We start from the raw sequence: 24,533 nt of genomic DNA, 5'->3' as shown, positions 1-24,533 counted from the left end.
TTGCCTCTAGCTCAGGCTAGAGACCAGCACAAGGACGATGGCCCACTTCAGCCCAGCTCGGGGCCTGGAAAGCTGGGCCACGGAGACACCAGCCCCTGTCCATTCTCATAGGTACACTCCTGGCTCTCTACTGGAACCAAAGAGGAGGAAGCAGATGTGCAAATACCTCACAGTTCTCTAACACGGATGCTGTGATAGCTGCATGCCACCCCCAGCCCTTCTGGTGGGTCACGGCGGCCACTGTATGGCCCATCTCTACGTGCTTCTGACAGGCAGCCCCAGAGCAGGCTTCTGAACAAAGTGACAAAGACTATCTTCTCCTACTGTAACATTTCACAGCTACATGGCTGTAGCTGCTGAAAAAGCCCCAGTTCCTCCACGCCACAGGAAGCCTTTCACTGGAACTCAGAAGTGACTGAAATACCTTCCAATGGACAGTGACAAGTGGGGGTGTTTTTGGTTACCGCGACGATTCCTCTTGCTCCCCCTGCCTAGCAGTCCGCAGTCTGGGTTCACACCCCTTCACATTCTTCCTCACTCCAGCCCTTACAACTTTGTGAGAATTTTTTTTCTTCAATTTTTTTTTTTTGGTGTGTGTGTGTAAGGACCCTAGGAATTGGGTACCCATGCCAGGGTCCCTGTCACCCTCGCCAGGGACTAGATAAAGTGTGTGTACTGGGGAGGTATTGTACAGGGATAGCTGTGACCAGGACAAATATCTCTCCATTGAAGGCCTTGTTTTCTTTCTCTCAATCTCTTTAAGAGTCATTTGACATAGATGCTGGGAACTGAACTCCTGTCTTTTACAAAGACTGTATGCACTTTTACCCACTAAGCCATCTCTCTAGCCCCAGGTCTTGGTTGCTGTTTTTGAGACAAGGTCTCACTATATAGTCATAGCTGGTCTGCAACTCTTTAAGTAAATCAACTGTCCTTGAACCCACCAAGACCTGCCTGTTCTCTGTCTCCCAAGTAGTGGGAGTAAAGGTGTGTAGCACTATGCCCAGCTTAGACCTTGGTTTATCAGTCCCCAACTGCTACCCTCAGTTTATCAGTCCCCAACTGCTATCCTCAGTAGCAGCCTGAATTGTGGGATTGCTCTTTAGCTGAACTCTGACCTTGCAGGGTCTATAGCAAGGAAGGCTGCTCAGATCTCCAGAGGCCCAACTGCAGAAGCCACTACGTATCTGCCCAGAGAACATGGGAAGCCACTGTGTATCTGCCCAGAGAACATGGGAAGCCACTGTGTATCTGCCCAGAGAACATGGGAAGCCACTGTGTATCTGCCCAGAGAACAACAGAAGCCACCGTGTATCTGCCCAGAGAACAACAGAAGCCACCGTGTATCTGCCCAGAGAACATGGGAAGCCACTGTGTATCTGCCCAGAGAACATGGGAAGCCACTGTGTATCTGCCCAGAGAACATGGGAAGCCACTGTGTATCTGCCCAGAGAACAACAGAAGCCACCGTGTATCTGCCCAGAGAACAACAGAAGCCACCGTGTATCTGCCCAGAGAACATGGGAAGCCACTGTGTATCTGCCCAGAGAACATGGGAAGCCACTGTGTATCTGCCCAGAGAACAACAGAAGCCACCGTGTATCTGCCCAGAGAACAACAGAAGCCACCGTGTATCTGCCCAGAGAACATCATTTTCACCCATTTGACATAGCTACTGAGCAGTCATTCCTGCCTGCATCAGAGCCATGGCTCTGGTCTCTCGGGGCTAGATCAGACACACATGAACTACTACTGAAAGTGCACACCCAGCTCCATGTTTGGAGAAGAGAGAGATCAAGTTTATGGCCTCCAGGAGCCCCCAGAGTGAGAAAGGAGGATGGAAGCATGCCCTCCTAGCGCCCACTCCAGGGCTTCTTCCTGACCATTGCACCTCACTCAGCTTCCACAACCAGTCAATCTAGCCATGTAGTCCTGGAATGACACAGGACACACATACACAAGGGATGCTCACCTATGGACCTGTGGACCTGCCCCTGTGGTAGGAGCAGCTCAGGACAGATATCTGGGTGTAGGATGATAGCAGCTTCCCTCAGGAGGAAACCCGCAGCTAATAGCACTCACTGACTGATAAAAGGGAGATAAGGATATTTAACCCACTGAAAGGCCAAGCATATCAAATTTCTGTTCCTATAGCCACATCTCCAACATGAGAACACCTGGGAGCTCAAGCCAAGACAGACTGAGCCAGCTGTTATGAAGCATCCCCACAGGCAGTAATGGGGCTGGAGCTGCCCCAAGAGGCACTGTCAGCTCCTGACAGCAGTTCTGTCACTGCAGGGAGCCGGCAACCATACACTGTCTCAAGAAGCTCTGAGCTCTGGGCCCTATTCTCAGTCAGTGGATCTGAGACAGGCTAGGCCCTCGGGTGTTTGCCAAGCACCCCTCAAGTGAAGTCCCGGGAAAGGCCACCGAGCTGACTGGGAGTAACCAAGGCAGACCCACCTCAGGTCAGCTGCCAGGAGGTTAAAGCCGTTGTACAGGTGGCCCTCTGTAGAGACCTTCTTCAGGTAGGAAAGGCTGTCCATGTCACCGGTCAGAAAGTGAGTCACAAGTTCACCTGTAGGCAGGACACACACAACAATGGCCAAGGCAGCAGCCATGAAGTCCTGCTGTGGGGAAGACTGAAGCAGGGACTTGGGAGAACATATGAGGGTTAATTGCACTGGGGCTCCAACCTCTGAGCCAGCCATTCCTTGATAACTGGGCTATTATGGAGAATGGCTTTAAAAATATTTTCTAGGGCTGGGTGGTGGCGGCACATGCCTTTAATCCCAGCACTTAGGAGGCAGAGACAAACTGATCTCTGAGTTTGAGGCTGGCTTGGTCTACAGAGCGAGTTCCAGGACAGCCAGGTCACACAGAGAATCCCTGTCTTGAAAAACAAAACAAATACACTCTCTCTCTCTCTCTCTCTCTCTCTCTCTCTCTCTCTCTCTCTCTCTCTCTCTCTCTCTCTCTCTGCAGGTAGGAAACAGATCTCAACAGTAAAACCCTTGCTTAGCTTGCTTGATGCCCTGAGTTCAGTCTCCACATGGTAGAACAAACAGATGAATGAAAGAAAATAAAGTTCACCTACTATGCCTTTATGTGGAAATTTAGCATCAAGAAAGATGAAACTCAAAGCTGGAGAGATGGCTCAGCAGTTAAAAGCATTGACTGCTCTTCCAGAGATCCTGAGTTCAGTTCCCAGCACCCACATGGCATCTTATAACAATCTATAATGGGATCCAGTGTTCTCCTCTGGCATGCAGGCATACATGCAGGCAAGAGCACACACACACACACACACACAAACACACACACACATATATTACATAAATAAATAAGTATCTAAAAAAATAAAAGAAAAATGAGGGGCTGGAGAGATGGCTCAGTGGTTAAGAGCATTGCCTGCTCTTCCAAAGGTCATGAGTTCAATTCCCGGCAACCACATGGTGGCTCACAACCATCTGTAATGAGGTCTGCTGCCCTCTTCTGGTCTGCAGACATACACACAGACAGAATATTGTATACTGTATACATAATAAATAAATAAATATTTAAAAAAAAAAGAAAAATGAAACTCAACCTGCAGGGGGGCAATGACACAGTGCAGGGAGTCAAGCCTGAAGGGCACTCCCTGGCACAATCACACTGGCAATGCCTCCAGCTCTTTTCTCCAGCTCTTCTTCCTGTCACTGTTGTGTGAAGGTCACATGAGAGGCTGGGGCTCACCAGCAGAAGCCCTGGCTGGGTACCTTCCTTCCTCAGTACCAAGTGAGACCTGCCCGCTTCCATCGCTCTGCCAGTCTTACCTAAGCTCCACCCCAAGGTGCCTCAGCTTTGTTCTACTTAGGTCCCACCCAACCCCACAGACCCCATACCTCTACCACGGGCATATGGGTCTTGCTGGGGCTGCAGATAGTTGGTGAGGGCCCCCAGCTTCCCACGTGTGTTGATGCCCAGCCATGTTCCTCCTGCCTTGCCTTCCTCCATGTCGAGTCCTAGAGCAGATGACAGCATTACCATCAGCCAATTTCCCGTGACGAGTCCCACTAGGACCCTCTGCCCAGTCCTCATGAGACATGTTCCATAGCTCTGCCAGGACATACAGCTCCTCAGAGGGTCAATGCTGCCACCACTAGGTCCCACACTAGGTTGCACAGGTCCTATAAGCCATAGGAAAGGAGATGGGAGGTATGGCCCAGGCATGAGTATGTGAGAGAGAGACCCTAGATAACAGGAAGTGTCCCAGCCAGACTATTAGATCACTACACTCAACATCACAGTAAAGAGTTATTAAGATGTCCTATGAGAAAGTGTGTATATATGAGTATGTATGTCTAATGTGAGTATGTTATTTGCACACCTGTGTGTGCTGGTACATGTACCTGTGCCCAGGTAGGGGCTAGAGGAAGATACTAGCACTCTCCACTTTAACCCTCACAACAGCAGCTCACTAAGTCTGGAGCTAGGAGGGGCCATCACTCCACAGTGGCCCTGTCTCTGCCTTTTACGGCTCTGGGTTATAGGCAGACAAGACTATGCTGGTGGGTGCTAGGATAAACTCAGACCCTCATGCTCGTGCATCGAGTACTCTTACCTGATGAGGCATCTCCCTCACCCCAAAAATGTCATTTGTTTGAATAAAAATCAATTGTAACAGAAAAATAAACATAAAATGCAAACATAGGAAAGAAAACAAACTCTATGGTAGAGAGCAAAATCACTTACATAGAAGCCCAAACCGACCCACAGCAACCCACTAGGCCCAGCAAGAGAGTGGGCTGAGAACTAGAGGGTGAACATTTACTTGTTCACTTACTTACTGCTACATTTTGAGTCAAGGTCTAATGTAGCCCAGGCTGGCCTTGAATTCACCATGTAGTTGAGGCTAGCCTTGAACATCTGATTCTCAGGCGTGTTCTGCCTGTGCCTGGTTTCGGCACTGCCTGCTAGGCAAGCACCAACCGAGCTCCCTCCCTAGCACTACTCCGTTTCTGTAAGTCAGAGTCTCAAACTATAGCCCAGAAGGGCTTGACAGGTACCTCACGGCGACACTTCTGTTTCAGACTCAAACGTTCTGGGATTACAGGGCTGGCTACATCACCATGCCCAGCTTAGAAAATGAAAATTTAACTATACCATTGAAAACACTTAGAGCCCTGAACTGTTGGGCTTAAAAGATCAGGTGTGACTACTGTGTCAGTTCAAAAGAACAGTAACAGCGACTGGTACTGGTGCCAAGACACACAGATCAGTGTGCCACACCCAGTGTGCACCGAGTCCAGAGCAGACCCAACATGTTTGCTCAGCTGATTTCAGTAAACAATACTGCAGTGACTAGGAGGCTAAATCTCGACTCTTACCTCATACCAGGCACAAAAACTGATTTCAGAGCTGGAGAGACAGTTGCTAACATACTTGCTTTGCAAGTATGAGGATCTGTCTGATTTCCAGAACCCCGTACGGTTCAGGATGAGGTGGTGCAAGCAGAGAAAGACTGATCGTGGGGTCTTGTGATGGGCCAGTCTGGACTAATGAGTGAGTCTCAGGCTAACAGGACTTTGTTGAAAAGTCTGAAGTCAGCTGAAGTTGTCCTCTGGCCCCATGCACACATGTGCACTCACGTGTACATAAACTCACACATACACACAATAAAAGCTAAGTTGAGACTGTCAACTTAGAGGCTTTAGCAGAAAAATGTTATTTATGGCTTGGGGGAGCAGCAGCCTTCCTGAAAAAGACAAAGAAAACAAACCATAAAAACTACATTTTTTAATTTAATTTTATTATTTCTTATGGTTTTTTTTAAAAGATTTATTTATTATGTATTCAGTGTTCTGCCTGCATGTATCCCTGCAGGCCAGAAGAGGGCACCAGATCTCATTACAGGTGGTTGTGAGCACATGTGATTGCTGGGAATTGAACTCAGGACCTTTGGAAGAACAGGCAAAGCTCTTAACCACCGAGCCATCATCTCTCCAGCCCCCAAAACTACATTTGCTAAAAATAAAGTATTCTAGCCAGGCAGTAGAGCAACTCACCTTTAATCCCAGCACTCGGAAGGCAGAAGCAGGCAGATCTCTGTGAGTTTGAGGCCAGCCTGGTCTACAGAGTGAGAGTGAGTTCTAGGCCAGCTGGAGATACACAGAGAAACCCTGTCTCAAAAAACCAAAAAAGAAAAAAAAGAAAAAGAAAAGAAAAGACATTAAAGAAGTTAGCCCATTTGCCCAATGAAAGACTCATATCTGGAATGCATAAATAAACCCTACAAAACAACAACTGAAAAACAAATAAGCTCTCACTGTCCGGTCAAGCAACAGAGAACAGGTTTACTCTCCCACACAAAACCACCAAAAACAAAGCCTATGAAAACATGTGCTTTAAGGAGGATTTGAGCAGGTGTGGTAAGGCTCACTGTCATCCCACAGTCAGGAGGCAGCGGCAACAAGCTTCAGGCTAGTCAGAAACACACAGCGAGACCCTGTCTCCTCCCATCCAAAGCAAAACAAAACAAAAAACAGGCTAGGGATAAGGCTCAGCGGCAGAACACTTGCCTGTCTAGCATGTCTAGGACCCAAATGGGCTGGCAAGATGAGGAAGTGGGTAACCGCGCTTGAGGTCAAGCCTGATGTTTGACCCCCATAATCTACGTGGCAGAGAGTGTACACACGTACACATACACACAGATAAACAAACAGTAAATAAATGTCACTTAAAACAGATAAAGGGTCTGAGAGTCTGGAAACAAATGAGACGAGCCCATGAGCCTCATGACGAGAGAGTCCCCAGGACCTAGCAGCCACTGTGATATGAGGCCAGAGCTGAGGATCCAGGAGACTAAGGCAGCCAGGGTTCATGGGACAAAGAACAAAGAGCCCAGAGCTATTTCCAGAGATTTAACTAATTGCGTGGCAGGAGCAAAAGAACCACACAGAAGGGCTGGAGAGATGGCTCAGCGGTTAAGAGCATTGCCTGCTCTTCCAAAGGTCCTGAGTTCAATTCCCAGCAACCACATGGTGGCTCACAACCATCTGTAATGGTGCCCTCTTCTGGCCTTCAGGCATACACACAGAAAGAATATTGCATAAATAAATAAATAAATATTTAAAAAAAAAAAAGAACCATACAGAAGGACCATAGCGGACAGTGCTCACCGAGGGTAGGGAGTGCTGTCTGCTCCCAGAAGTCAGACTGGAAAGCCCATTAACTCCTGGGCTTCTGGGTTCAGCATTCAAAAATACTTTGCTAAAATGGGGGAGGGTTCCTTACCTTTCTAACAGGCCTTAAAGCAAAAATCAAACTATCTCTTGACAATTGGCCTGTATCTAGGAAAAGCTTACTGATGTGTACGAATTCAAAATATACCTAATACAGGCTGTGGGGCGAAGGGTGATACAGATATGAAAATTTATGTAGATATGCACACCCGACGATGCTCCAAAGACCAAGTAATGTGGTCCGTTCTCACAGGCTGACTATTTCTTCTAGGACCCTGTAGTATGTGAAAATACAAGGGGCATGCTGGTGGCCAGTTCTAAGATACGCCTAATTCTGGGGCTGGCTGGATCCCCGAAGTCATTTCCGCCTACTTATGCATTCAGCACTGCACGTGGAAGCAGGGCCACTACTAGCCTTATTTGTGGGGTGCCACTGTAAACAGCTGCTCACCAGGTGTGAAGAAACACTTACCACTGAGGATCTCATTGTTGTTCCCCCAGAAGTCTGCCAACTTGGAGGGCCTGTTGTAGAATTCATCTCTGTTGGCTGCCAAGATGAGCCTGGGAGAAGAAAGTTCAAGGGAAGCCATGTGCCGGGGACTGAACTGCATATATGCTCCCTCATGCAGCTGCACTTCCAGCCTCTCTGGTTTGACATTAAATTTACAGCAGCAGCAACATAAATAAAAATCCCCTATTTGTTGCCATATACCCACAGGCGCTCTAGGCAGCTCCTGGAAAGCTACATCCAGAGCCCCTGCTCAGGAGACAGGGGCTAGGAAGAGGTTTAAGTAGGAGGCAGGATAGAAAGGGAACTGCGGAGACATGGGAATGGAAAGGGCTTATGTAGCTCACCAACTCAGGGCTGAGAATTCTAGTACAGTTACTACTTACTGTTAAGCCTGCCTGCATAGGGCAGGTACATGAGAGGACTCAGTGGTTAAGAGTATGGACTGCTCTTCCAGTGGACCAGAGTTTGATTCCCAGAACCCGCATCAGGAAGCTCACAATTACTTGTAACTCCAGCTCTAGGGGATCCCATGTATCTGTTGGGGTCACCTGTACTGACGTGCCCATATCCATAAAAATATAAATAATAGCCGGGTGGTGGTGGCACCTGGTAGTGGTGGCACAGGCCTTTAATCCCAGCACTTGGGCAGGCGAATCTCTGTGAGTTCGAGGCCAGCCTGCTCTCGAGCTAGTTCCAGGACAGCTAAGGCTATTACACATAGAAACCCTGTCTTGAAAGATGAAAAATTAAATAAATAAGATCATACCTATAACTTTTTTAAAAAACTTTTTTTTATAATTCACTTATTTGTATATTATGTACATTGGTGTTTTGCCCACATGTATATCTATGTGAGGGTGTCAGATGCTCTGGAATAAGAGTTACAGACAGTTGTGAGCTGCCATGTGGGTACTGGGAATTGAACCTGGGTCCTCTGGAAAAGAAGTGGGTGCTCTTAACCACTGAGTCATCCCTCTAGCCCCCATACATACACCTTTGAGACAGACCTGCACAAGGCACAGTATCCTACACCTGCGAGATGTGCTTTCAGAAGGCAACAGAATAATACCGCAGACACTGAAGCATGTCGGGGAAGCCCACACCTGCCTCGAGCATGTCTTGATGCCTAAGTGTCTCTACTAACCTCTCTGCCAAAATCTCTTCTCAATAAACTCCAACTCTGCTTCATGTTGACTTACCCTGAGATTTTTTTTTTCAGTGGTGAAGTCAAGCCAGGTGTGATGATACACAACTTTAGTCCCAGCACTAGACAGGCAGAGACAAAGGCAGAGGCAGGTGGAGCTCTATGAGTTTCAGGCCAGCCAGGGCTATATAATTAGACCTCCATTAAAATAATAATAATTAATAAATAAATAAAAACATGCCCACAATTTACTGCATCACCTGAGTGGATATCTCTCAGGCTGCCGTAGGAGGCAGCGAGGCAGCATGCAGCTGTTTATCGGCCTCCGTCTGATGGCCACTGACAGGTTCTCATGGCCCAGCTTGACGAGACAGATCATCCAGGGCTTGTGGGACAGTCTCCTTTCATGCCATACCCCAAATGAGTAAGGCCAGTAAGGATTCTTCATGGGATTAACAAGCACACACAGGGGCCAAACTAGAGGGCGGGGCGCTTTCCTTCTTCCACGTGTCTGCCCTGCCCACTGCAAACACTCAAACAGACCTAGAAATGTGAGCTTCCATTCAAAGCTTAAGGACACACAGGACATGAGTAGCTCCATCTTGTTTATGGAAGGATCGTGGAAATGGCCCTTGGGCCCTCTGAGTCTCCTGTGGAAGCCTCAGCACTCCTAGACTGCCCTACTCCCTTGGCCCCAGTTCTCACTTATGGCACAGAGTCAGAGGCAGTCACTGTTCTTGAGATGGACTGCGATGGTTTGAATGAAAATGGCCCCCCTAGGCTCACAGGAGTGGCACTACTAGGAGGTGTGGCCTTGCTGGAGAAAGTATATCATTATATACTTTGACGTTTCGGTTTCTCAAGTCAAGCCCAGTGGCTCATTCTCTCTTACTGCTGCCTACAGATTGGGATGTAGAATTCTCAGACCCTTCTCCAACAGTACACTATGTCTGCCTGCACGCCACCACGCTTCCCATCATGAGAATGGACTAAACCTCTGAACTGTGAGCCAGCCCTGGTTAAATGCTTTCCTTTATAAACGTTGCCATGGTATATCATCACAGCAATAGAATCCTAGCTAAGACACAGTCACAGATACCCACAGAACAATTCTTTGCACCTTCAACAGGCAAGTTTCAAAGAGCCCATGTCTCCCCATCTCTGTTCTGTTCCTTTTGGAGTAGAGTTGTCCCACATCATGGCAGTAATACCAGCATTCCCAAGGCCACATTTTTCGTGGAGCCCAGCCTGCAAGTGGCTAGGAGGGAAAAAAACATAGATCTCGAGGCCCAAGCTGCAGTGATGACATAGGGTCTGGGCTGGGAGGCCCCATTTTCCCCAGAGGTAGGGTCAGCTTCCTGCTGGTTCTACTCCTGAAAATGAGTTGGGGACAGTGGAGCGAGGAAGCCTCTGCTGTGGAACATTCCTTTAAACTGTGTGAATATATGTCATTGTGAGTGGTTTAATAACTGAACAGAATGAGGTTAGGCAGTAGAGCCAGACTAGGAGAATACTGGAAGAGGGGCGGAGTCTGGAGTTGCCAGCCAGACACAGAGGGAGTGGGAAATGAATGTACCATGAACATGTGGTAGAGTGCAAATAAGGAATATGGGTTAACTTAAAATGTAAGAACCAGTTAATAATAACCCTGAGCTATTGGCCAAACATTTATAAGTAATATTAAGTCTTCCTGTCAGTTATTCAGGAGCTGGAAGATGGGACAGAAACTCCTACCTACAAGCCCCCGCTGGTAGTCTGCTCTCAGGGAGCTCTGCACCCAGAACCAGGCAACGACTCCTGGCCCCAGGAACTAATTCTTACATAACTCCAGAAAAGGAAATGTGAAATAAATACATAAAAAGGGAAAGAAAAGAAAAGCTGGCTAAGCAGAACTTTCTATCCAAAGATGTTCAACTACTTTTTTGTTTGTTTTTTCAAGACAGGGTTTTTTTGTAGCTTTTGGAGTCTGTCCTGGAGTCTTGTAGACCAGGCTGGCCTTGAACTCACAGAGATCCGCCTGCCTCTAAGTGCTGGGATTAAAGGCGTGCGCCACCACCGCCCGACTCAACTACTTATTTTTTAAAAATATATTTTTTGGGGGGCTGGAGAGATGACTCAGTGATTAAGGGCACTGGCTGCTCTTCCAGAGGCCCTGGGTTCAATTCTCAGCATTCACATGGTTCTAAACTGTCTGTGATTCCAGTTCCAGGGCTCCTCACACAGACATACAAGCAGGCAAAAGACAAATTCACATAAAATAGAAAGAAATAAATTAACAACAAAAGACTTTAAAAGTTATATAGCCCAGTGGTGGTAGCACACACCTTAAATCCCAGCACTCAGAAAGTAGAGGCAGGCCACTCTCTGAATTCAAGGCCAGCATGGTCTACAAAGAAAAAGCCTATCTCAAAGACCAAAAGAAAACAATATTTTCCTTGAACTTTTTATTATTTTCGTGTATGAGTGCTTTGCCTGCATGTATGTCTATGCATCACCCACATGCAGCCCATGGGGGCCAGAAAAGGAACTGGATTCCCTGGGACTGGAGTTACAGGTGGCTGAGCTACCATGTGGGTGCTGGGAATCAAGCCTAAGTCCTCTGGAAGAGCAGCCAGTGCTCTTAATTGCTGAGTCATCTCTCTAATTCCTCACCTGCCTATTTTAAGCAAGAAATATGTTTGCCTAATTACTGAAGAACACTAACTTCTGAGCTATTTTTATCACAGGTTCAACTGCTGATGGTTTGTGGGGACTTTATAGTCAGGAAATGTGCTAGAGAGATGAGCACCCACATAAAGTCCTAGATGAGAAGAGAAGCAACTCCCTCAGCTAACACTTGGGAGGGACAGCGGTACCCATGAAGGTTCATCTGTGCTCTGAGTTCAAGTTCCTAGCACCCATGTGAATGTTGGGTGTGCATGGTGGCCTGTCTGTAACTCTAGCCGTGGAGCAAGCAGACTAGCAAGTTACCCACATTGGCAAGCTCTGGAGTCAACCTAGAGACCGTGTCAATAGAGTGACAGAAGAGCTGCGACATGAACCCCAGGCCTCCACATGCGTGTGCACAAATGCACGCATACATGTGCACATGCATACCTTAACATACTCATGCACCCACACATATGCATGTATGCCACATGCTTAAGAAAAACATTTTTAATTAGAATGCATCATTTTAGCTTTGTGAATGGGAGTGAAACACTGACATTTCCCCAGTAAATAAATAGAGGGGCATGCTTTTACTGTATTTGCATTTATAAAAAAATGCAAGTTTCTCCAGATCATGGCTCTCTGGATGACTGGACAGGCTACACTGACTTACTGTGGTTACTGATCAATCTTGTCAAAGCTGTTAGGTTGCCTGTAAGAGTATTTCATATGATCAGTTATAGAGTTTGAGGTGCACATAATTGCCAATCAGAGTAAAAGACATTTATTTGCTTTACTTTTGACCTATTCGTTGTTAGGAGGCATTATGCTAGGTCCTGAGTTCAACCCTTAATTGCTTTATTGTATTTTATTTTTGCAGTGTTGAGAACAGAAGACAATTCTCTACCACTGAGCTATCTATATATCACACCCCAAGAGTTAGTTTCAAGCATCCTTTCCAGTATCGTATTTTATAATTCTGACCTGGGAGATTTTAGACTCTTAGGGATCATGGCAGAAATCTAAAGTACTGCTCACTTGTCCTCTCAGGGAACAGGTCAGAAGCTATGTGGTTGCAACTGAGGTGACACCTGCTGTCTGCTACTGTCACTGGACGTCCCTGGAGCTGGAATAGAAGTAGCTACCGGAAGTGAACTTCATCCACAAAGCTGGGAAAATTTGGTTCATATTCATTCACTTGCCCAGGGCTGACTTAGTGAGATCTGTATTAGAGCCTCTTCACCTCCATCAGAAAAACAGATCAGTGTGCTGTAAGCTGGCAGCTAAGCTTCCTCCTTGTAGACATGAGCATCCAAGTGCAGGGAGAAGTCCCCTGGGAAAGCCATCGTTCTGACTGATCTCCTTGGAGCTCTGGCTTCCCCCTCTGCCATAATGGATCACCACAGGCTGGCAGCTTCAGCAACAACATTCATTGCCTTGTAGCTCTGCAGGCTGGGAGTCCAAGATCACAGCACTGGCAGAGACGGTTCCCACCAAGGGCCCGTTGTCTACCTCTGTGCTCATATCCAGCATTCTTATGTGTGTCCACCTGTGTGGCTTCGTTTTACCTTAATCACTTCTTTAAGGTCTATCTCTACAGAGAGTTGTATTCTGATGTACTGGCAGTTAGGATTTTTATTTTTTACTTTTTGGTTTTTTTCAAGACAGACTCTCACTTTATAGCTGTGATAAATTGCTGTCCTGGAATTCACAGAGATCCACCTCTCTCTGGAGTGCTGGGATTAAAGGACTGCACTACTATACCTGGCTGCATAGGATTTAAACACAGGAACATCCTGCAGTTGTGGATAGCTGTCCAGTTACTTTTTTATTGCTGTGATAAAACACTATGACCAAGGCAGCTTATAAAAGAAAGTATTTAATTTGGGGCTTACAGTTTCAGAAGTTAGAGTCCATGACGGTCAAGCAAAGGTATGGTGGCAAAAACAACGGGAGCTCACATCTTCTTCTTTTTTAATTTCATTTTATTTACACTAGTATTTAATCAGTGCATGGATGTCTTTGTGAGGGTGTCAGATCTTGGAGTTACAGACAGTTGTGAGCTGCCATGTGGGTGCTGGGAATTGAACCCAGGTCCTTTGGAAGAACAGCCAGTGCTCTTGACCACTGAACCATCTCTCTAGCCCTGAGAGCTCATATCTTAATCCACAAGCTGGAGACAGAGAGCGAGCCACTGAGAGTAGCCCAAATCTTCTGAAACCTCAAACCTCATCCTCCCGTGACACACCTCCCTTCCTCCAAGAAGGCCGTTCTTCCTACTCCTTCCCAAACAGTTCCACCAACTGGGACCAAGTATTCAAACCTATGAGCCTATGGAAGCCATTCTCAGTCAAACCTAAGGAGACTTCGTCCACTTCAAAAGCCATCTGTGACATTGTCCTGAGGACCAAGCCTAGCATTGTGATCAATTTTTTATTTCTTTCAGAATTTCATGTTGCCCAGGTTGGCCTTGAACCTCCTCTTTGCATCCCCAAGTGCTGTGATTACAAGGTGTGAGCCACATCTGGATCCCAATTAATAATTAAGGCTCAGGTGATTTAAGCCTGTTTCCTATATTTGGTTGTAAGCCTAGCCTTTAACGGCTGAGCCATCTCTCCAGCCCTTAAGCCCGTTTCCTAATTATCATATTGGTGATTGGAATCATGGTTGGTCCTCAGGATCTCAGACTAACTGGATGTGAAAGTGATCTGCAGTGCAGCCCAGGTGATTGGTGATTGGACAATCTTAGAGATTGTCCCCAGAGGTCAGAGCCTCTCCCAGCAGGGATGAGGTGGGCGGAGCTTGCCACAGGCACAGGCCCTGAGTATTCCCTGGTGGGAGAGGAACAGCTAAACTTCAGCTACCCAAAGCTGGACAGAGGTGGCAGGCCATGGCCCAGTATGGATCTGTTAATGTCTGAGCTTTGCAGAAGGAAGCCAGTGAATACGTGATGACCCCAGGAATGAGGATGGTGGTTGTGCTCCTCCTCTCCTGCCGGGCTGTCTTGTCCTGCCCGAGCCCACGGTGTAACTGGGATGCTAGGTGTGTGCTGCACACTTGGCTCTCACAGGTCTTTACTACGTACTTGGACACGATGTACTCTTGCCGATTTCTTTTAATTTTAATTTTACCTGCAGGTGGTCTTCAAGAAACAAACTATCAAGTGGGCTCTGCCAACCCTGGAATTTACATGTCACTTAAGACTAAGAAGCTGTTTGGTGGGCTAGGGCACCCCAAATGGAAACACAACTTTGTTTTTGCTGGTGCAGGGGAGCTTACATGACTATAAGGGCTGAGGAGAGCAGGGGAGCAAGTCAAACCACTTCTCAGCTTAGTATCCGAAGGCTCCGATCCATACTTTACTGCCTACATTTTTGGTTTTCTTCATTTTTTGAGACGGGGTTTCTAAGTAGCCTTGGCTGTCCTGGAACTCATGCTGTAGACCATGCTGACCTCTAACTCAAAGAGATCTCTCTGCCTCTGCCTCCCGAGTGGTAGGATTAAAGATGTACGCCACCACCACCCAGCTTTTTAATTTTTAAAATTATATATATATATGGTGTTTTGCCTACATATATATCTGTACATCACTGGAGTGCCTGGTGTCTGTGGAGGCCAGAAGAGGGTACTGGAGTCCCTGGAATTCACATTACAGACAGTCGTGAACTGCCAAGTGAGTCCAGTCCTCTAGAAGAGCAGCAAGCCATCTCTCCAGCACCTCCACTGGGGATCTTATTATGGGAGTGACACATAGGGCTCTGCTCCAGGCACTGGAGTAGGGGCTGTTTCTCATGCTTGTTATTGGTATATTCATTAGTCTGCTCACTGCTCACAAGCCAGCCCCTCAATGTAACCACCTCTTTATCACGTTCCTTGCAATATTCCACCTGCGGAATGGTCCCTGACTCCCTCTGATCTTCTGCCAGGGGCCACCGGAATCGCTTCGTTTAGACTAACCCAACTCCGCGGCCTGTCCTCTGCAGAAAGAGAAACGTTACACCACTGCCCTCCCACTCCCCAGCCTGAAATGAGGGAATTCAGTCACTGTGACAGCATGGTGTGTCTCAGCTATTCTGCACAGTGACTCAGCACGAGAACCTCACTGAAACAACTCGGGTCATTTCTATAACACATCCAGGCAAATGCATAAGAGAGGAGTTCTGAAGCCCCTTTCTCATTAGGGCTTAAATCTTTGCCTTATTCGCTATGGATAAATGCTGACAAGTCCTGGGGAAAGAAGGGACTACTGTTCACTCCTGCCTGCCCACTGTTTCCCACGTCCTTGGCTGATACTCCAGCATCTCCAGTTTCCTCACTCCTCAGACAGAGTCCAAATCCCGTGGATGCTTTCCTCAATCTGCCACCACTCAGACCACTCATCCAAACCAGCACAGAAGAGTCTCAGTCACCCTCATCAATTATGCGGCTATGACCCTAGCCACAACCCATAGAACTGCACCTCATCCCCCTGTCTTGCCACACCTGCACATTAGCTCTGAGTCCCTGCTCTAGAGTGGGATTCCTCCCAGCACCCCATGCTAAGCAACCACTGTCCAGGACAGCAGGACCAGGCCTGGGCAGGTTGCCTCCAGACATCAGGACTTGGCTGTTCAGAGCCTGACCCACACTCCCGGCAGCCTGCCCTTGTCTCTTGCATACATGGCATTCTAGTGGTGAGGAGAAGCCATGTACCCCAGGCCCAGTGTAGCATGGCAGAGGCAGGACAAGGGCATTCATTACCTGTATGCATTTTTGGAAACAGGACGAGGATCAAACTTAAAGAAGATGATGCACATGGGTTGTAAGGGTGGCTTTGCTCACACGGTCACAGGTCTGTGGGAAAAGGAGAATAGTGAGCTGTCAACAGCAGTGTCAGAGGGCCTTTAGATGTCTCAGTGGCCCAGAACACAACACCAGTGAGTTGGGGTGGACAAGTGAGAACCAGGTGCTTGGTGACATCACAGATACTGCCCTTCACCTGGGCACATCAGCATCACCTTGTAACTCCACCACCACGACACTCCCTGACTCTGGACACACCACATGGGGGTGGTGAGTGGGTGCTAGAAGGGGCAGCAGCAGGATTAAGAACCACACATGAAGCCAGGGTAAAGGGATAGCAAATCCTCTCCCCCGAAATGGCACCAAGTACTCCCCATGAGCCACTGTTGGAGATACCTTCATTTCAGCCCACAGCACCCCGAGGCCAGACATTGGGGCCCACTCACCTGGGATGATTTGTGACACATGTCCCCGCAGGCCTTTGTCCAGCACACACACCTACTATTCCAATGGACCTAATGGTTCTGCATATTCACATTAGGAGGCAGAAACCTGTGCTGGGCATGTGCACACACACACATGATGCTAAGTGAGCACAATCCCTTGTCACACGGAACCCATGCCTCAGAGCCTCCTGGCCCAGAAGGCATTTCCCTGAGCTTTCTAGATCTGAGATTAGATCTAGTCTAGATGCATCAACTCTGGAAAGGAGCCTGAAATGTACACAGGTGCCATGATTTAGTGTTCCAAGACATAGCTAATGCCTGCAGCTGAAACCTGGGACAGCCAAGAAACTGTTTCAGCACTGAGCGGGGGGGCAGTGTGCACAGACACGAGTCCACTAAGGACTACGTGAGGGACTGTGTGTCACTCTGCAGATATGTGCATGCATCTATGTTCATGTGTACCTGTGCATGGCATTTGTACGCAGTGTGACACTGTCTTCATGAGCACATGCATGTCCAGAGGAGACCAACGTGTCATAGAGGCACAGACAGAAGATGCCTCAGAGGTCAGGGTAGCTGGGGGATCAGGTCAGGCTGTGTTCACTCTCAGGTCTGGGGAGAGTAGATGCAGTGGCCTTGGCACTAAGGTGCTAATCATGACATGACCACTTGAGTTTGGGTGCCTCCTGGGAGATGGCACATGTAAGATGGTCTGTGGCCCTTGATGGCTCTCCATATAGGAGACCAGCACAAGGCCTAGCCCAGTCTATACAGGTTAAGGCGCCCATGTCCCCAGTCTCCTTACAGGGCACATGAGAAAGCATGGCCTGGAGACCTGGAGACGGCTGTCACAGCCACTACAGCCTTGGAGGAGGCCCAGGTCTGGGGACACTAGGGATATCCCTGGGACAGACACTGCCAATTCTAATTCTTGGGTCTATGCTTTGTACTCACAGAACAGGTTATCTCGGCCACATCAGGCCTGCCACCAAAGCAGTGCTGCCACAGTGGTAGAGGGGGCTCAGGCCACAACCTGCCATGGCTGTGGCCTGCCCGAGAGCCCATGGGAGCAGGCAGGCTCATGAAAGTTTTGCATGGACAATACCACCACGTGTCTGTCCCCAGAGTATCCGGCAAACTGGGGCTTAGTGATTAAGAAAACTGGCTGTGGGGCTGGAGACATGTTTCAGTGGTTAAGAGCACTCACTGACTGCTCCTCCAGAGGACCCGGGGTTCAATTCCCAGCAGCCACATAGAGGCTAACAAGTATCTGAAGTTCAGTTCCAGGGGACCCAACACCCATGGCAAAATACCAAAGCACATAAAATAAAAATAAACAAATTTAAAAAAAAAAGAGAGAGAGAAAAGGAAGGAAGGAAAGAAAACTGGCCCTCTTCCAGAGGATTCAGGTTCAATCCCCAGCACCCATGTGGAAGCTCACAACCATCTGTAACTCCAGTCTCAGAGCGCCTATTCTGTCATCTGTAGGCACCAGGCACACACATGGTGCACACATGTATATGCACGCAAAAGATTCATACACATAACAGGTTTTTTTTATATTAAAAGGGGTTGGTTTCTGAGAAATTGTGCCTACCCAGTAGTCCATGAAACAGAGACAGATTCACACTGTGGGGCCAGGGACCCTGAAATTCAGTGATTTGGGCTATCAAGAAATATCGACAGGCATATCACAAACTAGACATGCTCTGACTCTAGGAAAACCAAAGCAGCCAGGAAAACAGAAGCAGAATAGAAAAGGTAACAGAAAAAACAGGGTTCACAACGTACAAAAACTTTTATAAAGTCCTTAGAGAAACGATGGCTATAGGAACTACAAAGCCCAGGAGATCTGGGGGGGGGGGGTCATAGGGAAGTGGCAAATTCATGAGCAGACTGGACACAGCTAATGAGACAGTCCAGCAGTTCTCCACGTTGCTCCTGTCAGCTGCTGTAGATGGGGGCTCCTGGACTAACAACACACGTAAAAGCCAGATCCTGATGTCAGAGAACAGAACAGGCCAGCACTCTAGACCGTAGACTCTTTTGGTCCTCCCTAGGCTGTGTACCCAGATACTGGGCAGGGCTACCAGCAGAAGCAGTTCTGGCCACTGTCACCAGACACAGCCAGAGCAAGGGTGTTTCTCCAGTTCAGCTGCAGGACCTGCTAATCTAGCTGGCCCAGGTGGGCAGCAGACCAGCCCTCTACGCTGGAGTGGTCCACAGGAAGGCCACCGATGTGTCTCCAGGCAGCCTGGAATTGAAGGTGCTGGCAGAGCCCAGGGCTGCGGCCTGGATGAAGACGCAGTCATTGGGAGAGAAGGACCAGAGGAAAGCCAGCCCCTGGGAGGGGACCATCAGGAACTGCCTTTCTCTCCAATCCCTCACCCCCCACTCAAGTCAGGCCCGCTGCTCAACAGCCCCTCCGCCCTCTCTGGCCAGCAATCTACCCCTCATACCTTTCCTACTGTACCTTTCCCACAGCAGATCCTTCTGTCCCCTGTTCTACGACCCCCAAGAAGCTGCTGGCAAGCTCCTGTGAGTATCAGGTGTCTCCAACTCAGTGCCCACGGAGTTCTGATGCTCTTTTAGGGCCTGATGGGGTCCTCTTAGACTTGCTGCATATTTTAGCCCCCTTCTTGCTCCTGTTGACCTGCAGGTCTGAGGGTAAGCCCTGGGTCCATCCCCTAGCCTCCTGCTCACCACATTGTGAAAGTGGGTCTGCAGATAGTCAAAACTACCCCACAGGTCAACACCCCTGAGCATGGCAGAGCCCATGGGACCACAGCAGACTACATGCACAAGGGTCCTTAAGTCTTAAGACTGTGCATGAGAGCCACATCTTGGGAGAGAGGAGCCTGGTTTTCCTGGTGATGCCTCTACCTTGCCTGGTGCCACTCTTGGGCACATTAACTAATAAGTTCAGTGGAATTTGTCTGCCTAGAAAAGCCAGAGTGACCGGGGTTATACAGGAGTCTGCATTGCCTGAAGCCAGTTTAGTCGGTCGCCATGAATAAAGAAAACTCCCTGGAAGATCTGGAGAAATAGCTCAGCAGTTAAGAGCACTGGCTGCTCTTCAGAGGACCTGCAGGCACATGGTGAATCACAACCACCTGTAACTCCAATGCCTTTTCTGGGCTCCATGGCCACTGTACATATGTGGTACACAGACATACATGGAGGATAAACACCCACACAATACAATAAAATAGAAAACAAAACAAAATCTAAAAGAGCCCTCTCTGGACATTTGTGGAAGTGGGTGAGGAGAGCATGAAGCCCTGCTGGGCACAAGAGTCCCGAGGATGGATCTCTCCGAAAGCGTCGAACAAGCGCCGAGACAGGGCCTGGGAATCTGAGCCAAAGGTTCTCGAGGTTACAAGTGCACAGAGAGCCCAAAGCACCCCTATCTCGCACCCACTTGGCCTTGGACAGAGAGCTCACACTATGTCCTTGGCCCTGCCTAGCAATATTTAGCACTCCACTTCCTGGAGTGATCTCCATCAATACAAGTATACAGCTCTGCTCAGTGCTCTCCCTGGCAACCAAGATGTGTGCAGTGAGCAGGTCTGGGCCACCCACACCCTGTTTACTCCGACTAGTCTTTCTGGAATGTCTTTTGGGAAAAGTGTCTTCACTGATGTGAAGCCTATGTCACTATGACTTGTGATGGTGGCCTTTGGTCATGTAGTTATCAGCTAGAAACAAAGTAAGGTCAGCCACCTAGGCTAGCAATCTCCCTAACCCACAAGTGAAGTTCCAGTAGAATCCTGGATGCCCAGGTTAGCAGGCTGCTGAAAGAACTGAGCAGGGGCAAGCAGTTCCACTGAAAACTGGCAAATAGGAGCCTCTGCCTGGCGTCACCTGGATTCTGTTCTCTGTCCCTTTTCTACTGTGGATTTTAATCTGTACCCATCCCCTGTAATACACTAGCAACACGAATACAAGAGCCTTTTGAACTCTGCATCCTCCTATCAAATCGCTTTGCATGAAGATGAGTTTGGGGTTTCTTCACCAACATCTAAACTGTGGCCCTGCAAGAAGTCATCACACAGTGGCTCAGAGAGCGGAGTACCTTGGTCTAAGGCCATGCAACGGCCTCCAGTTCCTGATGAAACACTAACCCTCTTGCTCCCTTCCCCATCTGAGAGCTACCAGATTCACTATACTCCTAACAAAAGGCTAGACGGTTCCATCAACAGGCTCCACTCCACGCAGGCCACTTCCACAGCCCAGTCCACTGCCTCTTTGCTCCACCAAGACATTACCCCCGAAGTTCCCAGGGGACCAGAAAATTGTTGTTGGAGCTTGTGCCTGATCATGGGCTGTCTAATTGGTCAAACCCAGACTAAACACAGCCACCCTACATATTAAGGGAAGATTAGATCAAAAAAAGAGACAGAAATCCACTCTGGAAAACTTTCAATTCTGTAGCTCCAAGTCTGATATCCAGGACATGTAGTGTGATGTGGGCTCCACAGGGCTTGGCCAGCCCCAACCCACATGTGTTTGTCTGGAACACACATGAGCTGGCTCCAGGTTCTGCATTCAGTGCCATTTCACATTCCTGGCACCCCAATATTTAAGGGTTCCTATCACAACCTGTTCTCCATCCTTATAGCTTTCACATCAAGCACTCAGGGAATCTCCTGAGGGAAATCTAACCCTGCTACACACTGCCTAGCATAAGACTTTCCTTAAAATAACAACAATTAAAAACAAAACAAAACCTAGTACAATGATTCTCAACCTGTGGGTTGTGACCCTTTTGGGTTGAATGACCCTTTCTCAGGGTTGCATACCAAATATCCTCCATACCAGATATTTACATTATGATTCATAACAGTAGCAAAATTACAGTTATGAAATAGCGATGAAAATAATTTTATAATTGAGGGTCACCACTTATTAAAGAGTCTCAGCATTAGGAAGGTTGAGAACCTTTGGTCTAGGAGCAAGCCTCCAAGTCTCTGCAATTCTTGCATCCTGTAAGGCTGTAAAACCATCACCATATGGACAATGACAAGTTCTGCTACTAGCCTGAGAAACACAGCCAGGAGGTCCCCTTGGGCCTTGGCTGTAGTAGCTCCCAAATGCTTTAATTGAAAAGCAAACAAGGGTTGGGAAGATGGTTCAGTGCTTAAGGCTATGTACAGCTCTTGAAGAGGATCTGGGTTCAGTTCCCAGGACCCACATAATGGCTAGGGATCTGACGCTCTTTTACCCTCTATAAGCACCACTGCACATTCATACATGCGAGGAAAACATGCATATACATAAATAACAGTAAGAACCTCTGAGAACCCTCCTTCCCTAAGCAGTCTCTTTCCAGCAAAGCACCCCGGCAGCACGCTTTTTTTTTCTTTTTTCTTTCTTCTTTCTTTTCTTTTCTTTTCTTTCTTTCTTTCTTTCTTTCTTTCTTTCTTTCTTTCTTTTTTTTTTTTTTTTTTTGCGCACACAAGCTTGTGTGTGTGTGTGTTCCAAAACAAACTTATTTGGTAGTGGCATAACAAATTTTAACTGAAAATGGACTCTCTGACAATAGGGAAATAACAAAAACAAAACAAAACGAGAAGGCCAACAAGCTCTCAGAATTGAAGAGTATGCCCATTGTGCTGGACAATTTTATATCAATCTGACAAAAGCTAGAGTCACCTGAGAGGAGGGAACCCCAATTGAGAAAATGTCTCCATAAGATTGGGCTGTAGGCAAACCTGTAGGGCATTTTCTTAAAAGTGTCTCACTGTGGATGGCGAAATCCCCGGGCTAGTGGTCCTAGGTCCTGTAAGAAAGTAGGCTGAACAAGCCACGGGCAGCACTCCTCCATGGCCTCTGCATCTCCTTCTGTTTTCAGGGTTTTGCCCTGTTTGAGTTCCTGTCCTGACTTCTTTCGATGATCAGCTGTGATGTGGCCATGTAAGCCAAACAAACTCTTCCCTTCCCATGCTTTGGGTCATGGTGTTTCATCACAGCAACAGTAACCCTGACCAAGCACTCAAATCTGAGAAGATTCACAATCCCCAAACGCCAAATACTGCATACAGTGCTGCACTTTAAAAGACCAAATAGGGGGCTGGAGAGATGGCTCAGTGGTTAAGAGCACTGCCCGCTCTTCCAAAGGTCCTGAGTTCAATTCCCAGCAACCGCATGGTGGCTCACAACACTCTGCAGTGAGATCTGGTGCCCTCTTCTGGCCTGCAGGCAGATATGCAGACAGAATACTGAGAATACTGTATACATAATAAAAATAAATCTTTTAAAAAAAGCCCAAATAGCAACACTGTAGCGGTTCCAAGAACACCTCCCCTGAACATCAGACCTAAGTGGGCTGCTCTCCACTGCTAGGTCTAGGGCTTTACTTTGTATTGTCAAGCACAGGGTTTGACACCCACACAACAGATTCCTCAGCCATGTCTGAAACGTTAATCTGGACAGCGGGTCCCGAGGGAAGCCGATTTCCCCAACTCTAACACATCTACCGGTTACTCTAGCAGGGAGACAGATCCTGATCTACTCCAAACCTTAAGACTGACATCTCACTCTTTTCAAATGAGTTTTCAGTGTTTTATCCTGGAGCCTTTGATGGGTGAGGCCCTGTCACCTCCTGAAATGCCCTCAGGGACACCTTTCCTGTCATAGTACTAAGTACATGGCTTGATTTTGTTGCTTGTTTTTGAGACAGGGTCTCTCTGTGTATCCTTGACTGTGCTGGAATTCACTATGTAGATCAGGCTGGCCTCCAACTCAGACAGCCACCTGTCTCTGGCTCCCAAGATGCCACTAACAGCTCTGGCCACTCTAGCTTTACACACACTTTAAATATATCCATACTCCCTTCCTGGCTAAACTATATGTTTTTCATATCTGTCGTTCTTTTTGCTAATTTTCACTACAAACCTAGTTAAATTTCTTCCAACAAACTGATTAGTCCATTAGTTTTGAGTTGTGGACACTAACTGGATATAGACAAATTATTTGACAGAAGGTAACATGGTGGGTACTGGGTCACCTCCCGATACAGTCTCTGTCCATCTGATCTCAGGAGCACAGTCTTTGCCAGCAACAGCATCCTGAACATTCAGCTACACCAGAACCGTCCAGTGAATGAAGCTTAAGACATTCTGGGGCTTCTCTATTCTCCATCTCCAAATTTGTAAATTTGCCTTGCAGAACAGCTCCAAAGGCTTAAAAGGCACATGGTCAAGTTTAGTTACACAAATGGCCCTACCTTTCTGGCCAATTTTCCACATTAGTTTCTTTAATTTCACTGTGACAACATCTGAAAGAAACAACTTGAAGAGGAAAGATGATTTCGACCATCAAGGCAGGGAAAGAATGAGGTGACCATGACTGGGCACGTGGCAGAAGTTCCTTTTGTGCCATGGGCGACCAAGACGGTAGTCTGAACCCGGGCTAGGTATAACCTTCAAAGCCCACCCACCCCTAATGACCTACTTTCTTCTTTTGTTTTTAGTTATTGTTTGTGTTTGTTTTGTTTTGTTTTTCTTTTTGAGACAGGGTCTCAGCTCTGGCTGTCTTGGAACTATGTAGATCAAGCTGGCCTTGAACTCACAAAGAACTACCTGCCTTGCTCTCCCATATGCTGAGTTTAAAAGTGTGATTCACCATGCCCACTTTCACCAACTAGGCCTCACCCCTTAAAGGTTCCACAGTCTCCCAAAACTGTGATGCCTGCTGGGGAACAAGGAAAACATGAACCTACAGTATACAGGTTAGATTTGAACTATAAAAACTGAGTATTACAGGGGCTGGAGAGA

The 24,533-nt window shown here is 47.6% G+C and overlaps 1 protein-coding gene across 6 annotated transcripts in view; it reads right to left on the bottom strand.

The window, feature by feature from the left end:
- The window catches only part of Tango2 (transport and golgi organization 2 homolog), a 49,648-nt gene that overhangs the window by 11,402 nt on the left and 13,713 nt on the right, over positions 1–24,533 (bottom strand). For 4 of the 6 annotated variants that reach the window (XR_012910360.1, XM_075969657.1, XM_075969649.1 and 1 more), the window contains exons 2-5: positions 16,268–16,360; positions 7,696–7,784; positions 3,885–4,004; positions 2,464–2,578 (exon numbers count right to left, since the gene is read on the bottom strand). Coding sequence is in view for 5 of the 6 variants with exons in the window: in XM_075969657.1 (XP_075825772.1) it covers positions 2,464–2,578; positions 3,885–4,004; positions 7,696–7,784; positions 16,268–16,323 (380 nt within the window). In the remaining variant the exon portion in view is untranslated. Of the gene's footprint in view, positions 1–2,463; positions 2,579–3,884; positions 4,005–5,369; positions 5,738–6,047; positions 6,162–7,695; positions 7,785–16,267; positions 16,361–24,533 lie in introns of those variants that run through there. The other 2 variants (XM_075969666.1, XM_075969676.1) reach the window with 2 other exon arrangements.

This window comes from Microtus pennsylvanicus, chromosome 1 (genome assembly GCF_037038515.1).
Source record: "Microtus pennsylvanicus isolate mMicPen1 chromosome 1, mMicPen1.hap1, whole genome shotgun sequence".
NCBI classification, from domain to species: Eukaryota; Metazoa; Chordata; class Mammalia; order Rodentia; family Cricetidae; genus Microtus; species Microtus pennsylvanicus.
This window is presented reverse-complemented; position numbering and strand designations above follow the sequence as displayed.